The 12,328-nt window shown below is 43.3% G+C and overlaps 1 protein-coding gene across 1 annotated transcript in view; it reads left to right on the plus strand.

Annotated features, from left to right (window-relative positions):
- Positions 1 to 11,835, plus strand: part of Prxl2c (peroxiredoxin like 2C) — a 33,007-nt gene extending 21,172 nt beyond the window's left edge. Inside the window, exon 6 of the mRNA XM_034510507.2 lies at positions 11,692 to 11,835. Coding sequence (XP_034366398.1) covers positions 11,692 to 11,696 — 5 coding nt within the window. The 3' untranslated portion in view covers positions 11,697 to 11,835. The remainder of the gene's footprint in view (positions 1 to 11,691) is intronic.
- The last annotated feature ends 493 nt before the right edge of the window (positions 11,836 to 12,328 follow it).

A 12,328-nucleotide genomic window follows, 5' to 3' on the forward strand; every position in this document is an offset into this window, starting at 1 on the left:
AGCTAACACACAAACAATTTGCCAAGAAAACGCACACACAAAAATAACACAGATAGCTCACCCCTCTCACGGGCGGCACATAAACCAGGTGATACAGACAGTTCTCGCCCCTGCCACGGGCACAGAGACCAAGTTACACAATAAGGGCATAGAAAGATAGCCAGAAATCTGCCTGCCTCTGCCTCTCAAGTAAGACTCCAATAACCAGACAATGCAGTTAATCTTCACAGATTCAGATTTAACAGGTTCAGACGACTTGGACAGCCTATGCTGGACCAAGTCTAACAGATTTCTAACACACCAGCAATGAACAACCCAAAAATAGACACACTGCCATGAGAGTACAACAACCGCTGCCCTAGGCTGCGGTGGCCATTTCTGACCTCTCCTCTCTGCCCCATTGTTAACACACAAAATGACTAACAAAAACCCATCTCAACCGCTAGTGCCAGCCGAGAGGGATTCCACATCCTCTCCAGCACCTAGATGAACCCAGTGCCAGTGAAGAGGGATTCCACATCCTCTCTTGCACCTAGATGAACCTCCAGACGTCTCTGGGGGTGCAGCAGCTAGTGACCTCACAGCACGTCTGCTAATCACTCATTTATCTCCTCTCGAGACAGAAACGGTTTACTGCCCCTCACGAGACAGAAACAGCTGCCAGTCCAAACCGAAAGTGCACTTTTCAGAAACCAAATAATTCAGACAGACGGGTACAACTTAGAAACCAAACAACTTAGACAAACCTAGACAAAACGGCACAGGAGAAATCAGACGATTTAGACAACCCGGCACATGAGAAACCAGACAATTTCACGCAACAACCAGACAGACAGAAAACCTTGGTGTTCCCTTACCTCCCACTGGGTTCTTAAATATTTCTCACATTCTCCAGTCACAGCCCCACCTAGATGACTTGTATCTTTTTTGTGGTCAGGAGAAATTGTAGATAAAAACAACAATCTAATATTGGCAGGGGGGAGTTTGGCTCAGTGCTTGCCTAGTAAGTTCAAGGCACTGGGTTCATACCCAGCATCATCAAAAAACAAAACAAGAATGCATTTTGTGGTGCTATGTGTTCACCAGATCTTACCCATACATTCTGCACACTGTGTGGAATTACTATTATAACCATCATCAACAACACATTTCACAGAGAACATTTTTTACAAGACATTTCCAGAAGGGTCACAACCAACCGGAGAGCAAGCTGATGACAGTGTGTAAAGTTTCGGGCAGTGGTGGTGCACACCTTTAATCCCAGCACTTGGGAGGCAGAGGCAGGAGGATTTCTGAGTTCAAGGCCAGCCTGCTCTACATAGTGAGTTCCAGGACAGCCAGGGCTACACAGAGAAACCTTGTCTCAAAAAAAAAAAAAAAAAAAAAAAATCATCCCAGTTTATGAGAAGGCTGTTCTTTAGCCAGTTCAAACACCTGAGGTGGTAGAGTTTAATGATGACCTGGGGCCTGAGACCCATGGGCTGTAGCAGCAGTCGGATCTCTCCATGAGTTATGACCCCATGAGGGAATTCACTGGGACTTTTCTGCAGTGAGCTGCCATGGAAAGAAAAAAACCTTGATAACACAGCAGCAGGTTTTGAAAAGCATAGCTGAAAGCAAAGAACATCAAAGTTGCTGCAATTCCAGCTACTCAGGAAGCCGAGGCAAAATCTCTTGAGCCCACAGGTTGCAGACCAGTTCTGGCAACAGACCTCAACAAATAAAGGAAACTAAGATGAATCAGGTTGGTCTAGAGTACAAATATTTTAATAAACTGAGGCACAGGCTTACTACCTGCCTTAATGGTTTATATTCTCAGGTGAAAGACACACACACGCCTTTATATTTTAATATGCCTTAAGCAGCACAATAGCTGGGCAACTGCCTACCCTCAATACTGTTAGAATCTACCTCCCACCAACAACTCTTGGTTACTACTTACTAATCTCTATGTACCATCTTGGCTGCTCTTAATTCCAATTAGTCGGCCCTCTGGGCCACATTTTCTTGGCCCAGAATCCCAGGGTGCTTTCCTTGTTTCTCCATCCCATGGTTGCTCTTGTCTCTGTCCTATACACTCCTCAGGTATGTTGACTCCTTTTCCTCCAGCTTCCTTGAGGTCTCAAGCCCCAGAACCCTAAACCCATCTTCTCTCTCTCTCTCTCTCTCTCTCTCTCTCTCTCTCTCTCTCTCTCTCTCTCTCTCTTTCCCTCTCCTCTCTCTCTTCTCCCCAACTATTGGCTGCTGGCATCTTTATTTACCAATCAGAATTAACTGGGGGCAGGTTCCCAGAAGCATACCCTTGTGTGCAAACTAATTTGGGGGACCCAAATTAGCATTAGAATACAATTAGCTACACTGGTCTGTAGTTCAGTAACAGTTTTTGTCTAGCATATGTGAGACCCTAGGTTCTTTCCTTACTACTGGGGTAAAAAAAAATCACACTCAGATTTTTGTTTTAGGCGATGGGTAGTAGCATTTTGTTTTAGGCTCCAGGGTAGTAGCATTTACAGTGTTCCCCAGGGCTGGAGCGATGGTTCAGTGGTTAAGAGTACTGACAGCTCTTCTAGAGGTACTGAGTTCAATTCCCAGCAACTACATGGTGGCTCACAAACATCTGTAATGGAATCTGATGCCCTCTTCTGATGTGTAGAAGCTACAATGTAGTCATATAAAATAAATAAATAAACAAACAAACAAATAAATATTTTTTAAAAAGACCCTGAGTTCCATCCCTAGAGGCAAAATAAATTAATTAAAAATAGAAGAGTTGAGATAGACTAGTAATCCACAAACATTGCCTCCTTACCTTCTACCACAGAGCTGAGGTAGACTCTGACCATGTAGATTTGGAGGAGAAACTTTCTAAGGATGTGTCATGTCTACTTCAAAATCAAGTTATTTTAAGCTGTGTGTTCTAGGGCTGGGATGTGACTCACAGGCAGATGAATGGATGAATGACACTGAAGACATGCACTTGACTTACATACAGTTTGTAAAAGATAGTCTTCAAGTTAGGTTAAAGAATTCATTTTAGCTAGGCATGGTTGCACACGTCTTCAATAACAGCATGTAGGAGGCAGAGGCAGCAAGATTTCTGAGTTTGAGGTCAGGCTGGCCTACATAGTGAGTTCAAAGACACACCTAGATTACATAGTGAGACCATGACTCAAAAAAAAAAAAAAAAAAAAAAGCCAGGCAGTGGTGGCACAGGCCTTTAATCCCAGCACTTGGGAGGCAGAGGCAGGCAGATTTCTGAGTTGGAGGCCAGCCTGGTCTACAGAGTGAGTTCCAGGATAGCCAGGTCTATACAGAGAAACCCTGTTGTGGAAAAAGCAAACAAACAAAAACAAAACAAACAAACAAAAAGACCCAAACCAGCCCCCCAAAAAAACCCACCCCAAAACTAAACTAAACAACCCCAAATCCCCACAATTCCTAAGGGGCTGGTATGGTGACTCAGTGAGGAAAACATGCTTGTTACCATGCCTCAAAACCTGGTTTTAGTACCTGGGACTGACATAGTAGAAAGGAGGAATCAACTCCCAAAAGTTCTCTAACCACACATACACTGTGGTGCATACAAGCACATATGTTACACAGGCACATACACACCCTAAGTATTTCTTTTAAATCTCAAAAACAAAACCAAAAATGATTCTTAGAAAAATATCAATAGTGTTTTGGTTTTAGGCACAGATTCAGACAAAAGGAAACAGACTAAATAATAAAAATACTTAAAAATAATTATTCTGGGCTGGAGCGATGGCTCAGCGGTTAAGAGCACTGACTGCTCTTCCAGAGGTCCTAAGTTTAATCCCCAGCAACCACATGGTGGCTCACAACCATCTGTAATGGGGATCCAATGCCCTCTTCTGGTGTGCCTGAAGACAGCTACAGTGTATTTATATACAGAAAATAAATAAATCTTTAAAAATAATTATTCTGTTTATTCTTAGCTAAGAATTAGTCAATGTTAAGAGCACTCACTGATCTTCAGAGGACCCATATCCAGTTCCCAAACCTATATCAAGCAACTCACAAATAAAGGTAATTCTAGCTCCAGGGGACCCAACACCCTCTCAAGGGCTCCTCAGGAACTGCATGTATATGTGCATACACTCAGACACACATACATAATTTTAAATAACTGAAATCCCAATAATAAGCCTGGGGTAGTGGTACACACCTGTAATACCAGCACTGTGTACATCTCCAGAGTCTGCCTCACACAGAAGCCAGACAAGAGGCTGGAGATGGCAACAGCTACACTGTCACAGCTATGAACTGGGGATGACCCAGATGTACAGCACTAGGAAAATGCATGAGGACATTGTAGGTTATCATGTACACCTGTGAAGAATAAACAAGAGGTACACATATCTGAGAGGCCATGTCTTATTGCTGTGAGGAGACATCATGGCCAAGGGAACTTATGAGGAAAGCATTTAATGTGGCTCATAGTTTCAGAGGGTTAGAGTCTGCCACTGCCATGGTAGGGAGTGAGGCAGCAGGCAGTCGTGCATGGTGGTATTGGAGCAGTAGCTAAGAGGTTCCATGTTGAGGTGATGAGGCAGAGAGCCAACTGGAATGGTGTGGGCTTTTGAAACCTCAAAACCCTCCCTTAGTGACATACCTGTCCAATAAGGCCATACCTTTTTTAGTAAGGCCACACCTTCTAATCCTTCTCAAACAGTTCCACCAACTGGGGACCAAGTGTTCAAATATATGAGCTATAGGGGCCATTGCCACACAACATGATCCCAGAAAACAAAGCAGTTACAGAAAAAAAAATCCTTTACATATATATGAACATGCACACACACAAACGTTTATGTATAATTTTCTATGTGTGTTTGTGTGTGTATGTGTGTGTTGATTTTGTGTGTGTGTCTGTGACAGGATCTCACTCTGTAGCCCTGGCTGTCCTGGAGCTTATTATGTGGATTAGACTGGCTTAAAACTTACAGAGATCTACCTACTTCTGCTCCCCAAGGGCTAAGATTAAATCCCTATGAACTGAGTTCAATTCCTGGGATCCATGTGGTGGAATGTGAGAATTGAATAATGCAAGTTGTTCTCTGGCAGCCTCTCAATGTACATGTACACACACACACACACACACACACAGAGAGAGAGAGAGAGAGAGAGAGAGAGAGAGAGAGAGACAGAAGCTGAGTCGATACATGTAACTACACGCAGATATAGACTCACATGTAAAAACAAACAAATAAATGTAATTTTAAAATAGAGGGCTAGGAAACACAGCTCAATTGGTAGAGTAGTTAACATCCATCAAGCTGAGATCCCCAGTGCTGCATAGACCCACGCACCGTGGCACATCCCTGTAGTTCAAACCCTTGGGAGATGGAGGCAGAAGGACCAAAAGCTCAAAGTATGAGACCAGGCTAGTGTTGGGGTCCACACTAGCCCCATGTTAGGCGCCAAAATAATGTTGGGAACCGCACTAGCCCCACGTTGGGGCGGCCAAAAAATGTCGCGGCCCAAGCAAAATGTTGAGGCCCGGGCCGACTCACGTTTGGGCGGCCATTGTATCCTGGCCCAAGCTGCCGCTCCGGTCCTCAGGTTGGGGTTCAGCAAGAGCGAGAGGGTGAGGACAGACCAGACAGAGTGTAATTCAATCCCGTTTATTCTTCAGTCTAAGTCCTAAGTCTTGAGTTCCTAGTGCCTAGTCCCTAGTGCCTCCAAGTTCCAAGTTACTTCTTCCAAGTTCTCTTCCAAGTGCCTGCTACCTGTTTTCTCTCTGCTGTGTCTGGTCCTCTCCTCTGTGTCTCCCTAATGTCTGATGTGTCTCTAGAGCCAAGTGTCTTCTACCTAATGTCTGATTCTCTACTGTCTGCCTCTGCCTTTTATATGTCTTACTTCTAAGCCACGCCTCTAAGTTATACCTTTAATCATGCCCTTAGGTCTTGTCTCTAAATCTGATCTTTATACTTCTAAGTCATACTCTTAAATCACACACCTTTAATCTCACGCACCTTTAATCTCACACACCTTTAATCTCACACACCCAAGGTATCTAAACCAAGATTATCAGAGTGTGCTCAGCTGTTGTAGGCTATTGTAATCCAAGTCACATGTCAGGGTATATGGCTCAAGATGGCTGCAAAGCTGATAGCCGCTTTCTGCTAAAAGTCGGCCCCCAACAGGCTAGGCTACATGAGAGACCCTGACTCAGAAAGCTCAAAGTATGAGACCAGGCTAGGCTACATGAGAGACCCTGACTCAGAAAGAAAGTACAAAACAGGACAATGAAGACATAAGTTCTCCTTTACGTGGTATAGACTGTGTCACAGGAACTGGAAAATTTTGGGGGACTATAGCCAGTTGAAGGACTCCAAAAGGTTTGCTCTGAGGTACTTCAAAGCACTTCCCCAAAGTCACAGTGTGATTAGCCTTGTTCATTACAATGAGGTATTTGATGAAAGCATTTATGGAAGTCAAATGTGTTTCTAGAAAAGAATTTCAAGTATTATGCCAATCTTTGTACAGCGATGTAAGAATATAAGCAGGTAGTTGGAGTGCTTTAAAAGAGTCTTTAGCGATCATTACAACTTGCTGTTATTTAGTTTTACTCAACTAGCAGTCTGGAATCCGTGAATCACTGACATTTCCAGATCTCAACCCGTCAGGACTTAAAATGCCATACAGAAACAGGTTTACTGACTTAAAGTAGGGAATAGCTTTTTATTTTCAAGCGATGCGTGGGAACATAGGCCTGCATTCTCTTCCATACAGAAGATAAGACAGGAGAATATCAACTCAAGACCAGACTGTGCCACTTAATGAGACCCTGTCTTAAAATTAACAAAGAGAGTCAGTATTGTACGGCAGTGGTTGAGCTCTTGCTTAGCCTATCAATTTGGTCCCCCAGCACTTCAAATGCATCTACCCACACAAACAATCCACATTCGTTAGGATTTTAGGAAATCAAAAGTGAGCTCCAGAGATATATCACCACATTTAAATTTATGCATCTGGTGCTGGAGAGATGGCTCAGTGGTTAAGAGCACTGACTGCTCTTCCAAAGGTCCTGAGTTCAATTCCCAGCAACCACATGGAGGCTCACAACCATCTGAAATGGAATCTGATACCCTCTTCTGGTGTGTCTGAAGACAGCTAATATATATATATATATATATATATATATATATATATATATATATAATAAAATTTAAAAAATAAATAAATAAATTTACGAATTTGACAATTTTGGAGGAGAGGAAAAAAAATGTGTCACTTCCCTACACTGAGAACTGAGTTTGTGGATGGAGAACCCTAGGCTTTCAATTAAATCACACAGAATCCATTAAAATCCCAGCACTTGGGGCAGAGGCAAACAGAGCTCTATGGAGTACCAGGCCATCCAGGGTTGCAGTGATACCATCTCAAACAAAACAACATAACCCAGGGACGGGGATATAAGTTAGTTGTAGAACATTTAGAACATGGGATCAGTTTCTAGTGTTGGTAATCCCCTGATTGTATGTATCAAATGTGCATGTGCACACACACACACACACACACACACACACACACACACACACACACATTTATATACATATGTATGTATTTGCCTGAGTGTGTTGGTGATGAGGAAACAATAGGAGACATCTGTAGAAAGCACTGTGTCTCCTAGAAGGTCATGGAAGGGTGGAGGCAGGTGGATCCTTGAAATTCATTAGCTAGCCAGCTACTGAAACAGATGAACTTCCGATTCAGTGAGAGACTCTGCCTCAAAAAAATAAAAGCAGAGGGGCTGGAGAGATGGCTCAAAACACCGGCTGCTCTTCCAAAGGATCAGGATTCTATTTTATATAGTAGCTCACAACTATCTGTAAACCTGGTTCCAGAGGATTCAATATCCTCTCCTGACATCCACAGGCACCAGGCATGCAAGAGGTTCCCAGTCATAAATGCAGGCAAAACACCCACATACATAAAATTTTTAAAATTAATTCATATAAAAAAAGATGGAAAGACATCTGTCAACCTCTGTCCACCATACACACTGGCATAGGTGCATGTGTGTACCACACACACACATACACACACGTACAAGAGATCACACACACAAACAAAGTCAAGCACAGGCACAAACAAGACATGAGTCACTTTCACTAATTTTCAGAAGTAGATTGCCTATGTTAAGGGTTCCTTAACCTTTGGGGTTTTTTCCCCATAACATCTTTGGATTAAAGGATTCACTGCTTACCAAACTACATTTAAAAACAAAATAGAGGCGGAGGTGGTTCAGCAGTATGTGTCCAGTGTTCATTTCCCAGAGCATATATGGTGGATTACAACCTCTTAGAACTCAGGCTCCAAGGGATTCGTGGCCCTCTTCCGGCCTTCATGAACAAATAGAGACCCGGGGGCGGGGGGTTGTGTGTGCTAGGATTTCTTCCTCGAGAAGGGGCTTTAATAAAAAAGACACAGAGAAAAATCACTGCATTTGAATTGGTAGTTAGTTCTCTTCTCAAACTAAAAAGTCTGCAAGAATGTTCTTCCTAGCCACAACAGTTGATGAAGAACAAGTCGCTTTTCTACAATCTCAGAAGAGACTTGAAATCGATGCCTTTCAGTTACTTCCTTGTCAAGAAGGAGTTAGACAAGAACGTCTTTCTTGTTCTGTAATAGTTGGCAAGAAAAATGTGTGTCGTCGTGTGGGTAAGAAGGTGGTTAGCTATCTCTAATTACCTGATTATCTTTGCTGATTAGGACTGTGAAGCTTGTTGTGTCTTGCCCTGGGGGGAGGAGGCCTGGCTTGGCAGCTAGGCCCACAGGCAGTGTCAACTTGGATCTGCAACCACTTTTGCAGAGTTCAAGAAAGTCTGTCACACCCGGTGTGTTTAGAGGACCAGGACTCAGCCAGAAGAGCTGATCCAACTCGGTCAGGATGAGAGCGCCAGAAATAAATTTCAGAAGCCAAAATATTATGCCAGAAGATGCATCTGACATGGAAAGCAGCAAGCAAAGCAAGGACAGACAATCAGAGGCAGGGAAATGTCTAGATGACATGGTCTCAATAGAGTTCTGACATAGGGAATCATGCACATGACTGCAAGGAGAGTTCTTAGCTCGTGGTCTACTGCTGTAATGCAACACCAGAGGAGCTGGGTACTTTATTTTTGTTTGTTTGTTTTTTGTTTTGTTTTGTTTTTCTTTCTTTCTTTCTTTCTTTTTTTCTTTTTTGGTTTTCGAGACAGGGTTTCTCTGTATAGCCCTGGCTGTCCTGGAACTCACTCTGTAGACCAGGCTGGCCTCGAACTCAGAAACCCGCCTGCCTCTGCCTCCCAAGTGCTGGGATTAAAGGCATGCGCCACTACCATCCGGCCTCCTTCATTTTTCTTGGATACAATGTAAGCAGCTTTATTCTACATTTTATTTTTGCCATGATTTATTGTTTCACCAATGGTCTCAAAGCAATAGACCAACCAAGCTTAAGCACCTAAACTGTGAGCCAGAATACCCTTTCTTCTTTTTAAGTTGATTATCTCAGATATTTTCTTACAGGAATAGAAATCTAACACAGTAGGTGTTCTTTCAGTGAGTTTTAAAACTACATAGTATGTAACCACTGCCCAAAATAAATTATATAACCAAATTAATTTTTAATGTATTTTTGGTTTTTGGTTTGGTTTGGTTTGGTTTTTTTGTTTATGAGACAGGTTCTATGAAACTCTGTCCTGGAACTCACTATGTAGACCAGGGTGACCTCAAGCTCCGTCTGCCTCTCTATACTGAGTGCTGGTATTAAAGGTGTGTGAAGACCGGGCGGTGGTGGCCCCTGACAATACTTCTATATAAAAGAAATACATTCTCCAATTTGGAACCTTTACAGCAAATAGTGTGTTGGAATTCTTTGTGTGTGTGTTCATGTAGGGACACCTGTTAGGTGTCTTCAGCTAGACTGTTGCCACCTGTCACTAGAAACACCCCCCCCTCCCCGTTTTTGTCTCTCCAATGCTGGGACTATAGATACTTATCCAGGTTTTTACATGGATACTGGGAATCCAGATTCATGTCCTCATTGTTACATAGCAGACACTTTACCCACTGAGCCATCTGGAAGCCAGCCAAGGCTACAACCAGATCCCAACCTAGAACTCTTTTGTTTTTTTAAAACAAGATTTATTTCTGTACACTGGCGGGTGGTTGCATGTGAATGCAGGTGCCAAGGTAGCCAGATCATCAAGCTGGAGTTACAGGCAGTTGTGACCAGCCTGACCTGGGTGCTGGAAACCAAACTGAGGTACTCAGTGTTTATTGTTCACTGCTCAGCCATCTCTCCAGCCCCAGCCTGAAATTCTTGATTCTCAGTTGCTGAGAGATGTCAGTTATATTCCAGAGTGAGGGGCTTCTCCTTCTTGGGTCTCCATGATGTTCTCTGTCCATGGATAGCCTTGGACCAAAAATTGTCTAAGGTGCTTTCAAAGTGACCAAACAATGAACAATAAATAGTGTAGACATGCAAGCAAACTCAGGTTCTTTCCTGAATAGCCAAATTCTCAGAACCCAGAGGTCAGCCAGCTGAGAGAAATCAGACAATTCAAAGGAAATGTCACACAGACACACAGACACACAGACACACAGACACACAGACACACAGACACACACACACACAACCTGAACATCAGCTAATGTATTTTCTGCCGATATCACAACATGACAGCAAAACAAAACACAGAGTTTGAGGTTACATTTACTTATTTCTTTAGTGTGTGTGGAGGGGATGTGTGTCACAAGACAGCTTGTGGAAACCGGTTCTCTTCTAATAAGTGGGTTCCTAGGGATTGAACTCAGGTTGTCCTACCTGCTGGCAAGTGCCTTTCCCCAAGGTGCTACCCGACTGGCTATTTATTTATTTATTTGAGACTGGATCTGGTTGTAGCCTTGGCTGGCTTTCTATGTAGCAGAGGATGACCTTAAAGTCCTGTTCCCCTACCTTCCACTTTCAAGTGCAGATATTACAGGCGGTGTGGCCTTACTCAAGTAATGAATATGTTTAGCACATGGACTTCTAGTTCCCATGAATAATTAGAATAAGTGTCTGAATAATTAGAAGGAGTAATCAAAAGCTTTTTAAAAAAATATTACTTCAGCAGGATCATAACTATGTATTCGCAAAATAGGAAAATGTGTACATGGTAAAACTATGTACACTTAAGCTTTCCCCCCTTTATTTAAACCATGTGCATTTTGCTAGAATTTCTAGTGGCTTAGTGTGAGTGGGGTACGACAATCTGTTAGAATACTTTCTTCTACGTAATTCTATGGATTACAATGGGGATTTTAAAAAAATCCATTCTTAAAATTTTTTATTGTGACATCCGGTGGCCCTTCTACTTTGAGTCCTTGGGACCGTGTGAAGGACTTCCTCTTCCTGGGCAAAAGTTTTTGCTACGACTGCAAACCTTTTAAATGTAAGGCCTTCGTTGATATCTGTATGGAAACCCGAAAGATGAACAAGCAGGTTTTTAAGAGACCCTGGCTTAAAAGACCCTTAAAAGACCCTTCGCAGGCTTAAAAGTAAAGCTTCAAAACAAAAGAAGCCAAAATGACTCTAGAGCGGAGGAACGCAGTGAAATCTGCAATTGAGAGGTTCCTAAGGGGAGGGGAGGAGGGGCTGAAATTTATCCCTCTGACTCTCAGTGACTTCCCTTTCAGACTAGACTACAAGGCCTGCCGATGGGGAGTTTGGGACCAACGACTCCAAAGGCTGCTTCCAGTCTCCTCGCCCAAGTAGATGATACCGTGGAGCTGGGCTCTTCAAAATGGCAGCTATGGTCAAGTTCCAGAAAGATCTGACGCCTTTTTTAGCCCAGTAGCAAAATATGGGGCTGTATCCCTGCAAACCCAAAGGAGAGAAGTCGGAGGGCTCAGCTGGCCACGTGCTCCAATACTTCGTGCTAAATCGGACCGTGGGCACCTCGGCTACCGACAGCAAGACTTAGCGCAGCTCCTAGGTACAGAGGTGAGGTGTCGGAAGGTGCAAAACCACCGCGGTAAATCGCGTCTCGAGGTTTTACCGACGCTTAAGAAGCCCTCACTGCTCTATTCGGATAGGTGGGAAAACAGCGCTGGTCTGAACTTCTAAGTTCTGAGGTCCACTCTGCCTCGCGTCCACAGAGCTGCGGGCCGTTTCAGCGGGCTACACTCTCCTAGCAGGCGGCCATGACAAGGCTCCCTTGGCGCGAATTACAAGGAAACCCAAGAAAAACTTAAAAAAAAAAAAAAAGAAAAGAAAAGAAAAAAAATTCCATCTCAAAGATTCGGAGTGGAGTTATTAGGGTAGGGCTGTGAA

Source organism: Arvicanthis niloticus, chromosome 8, assembly GCF_011762505.2.
Source record: "Arvicanthis niloticus isolate mArvNil1 chromosome 8, mArvNil1.pat.X, whole genome shotgun sequence".
In the NCBI taxonomy this organism is placed as follows: Eukaryota; Metazoa; Chordata; class Mammalia; order Rodentia; family Muridae; genus Arvicanthis; species Arvicanthis niloticus.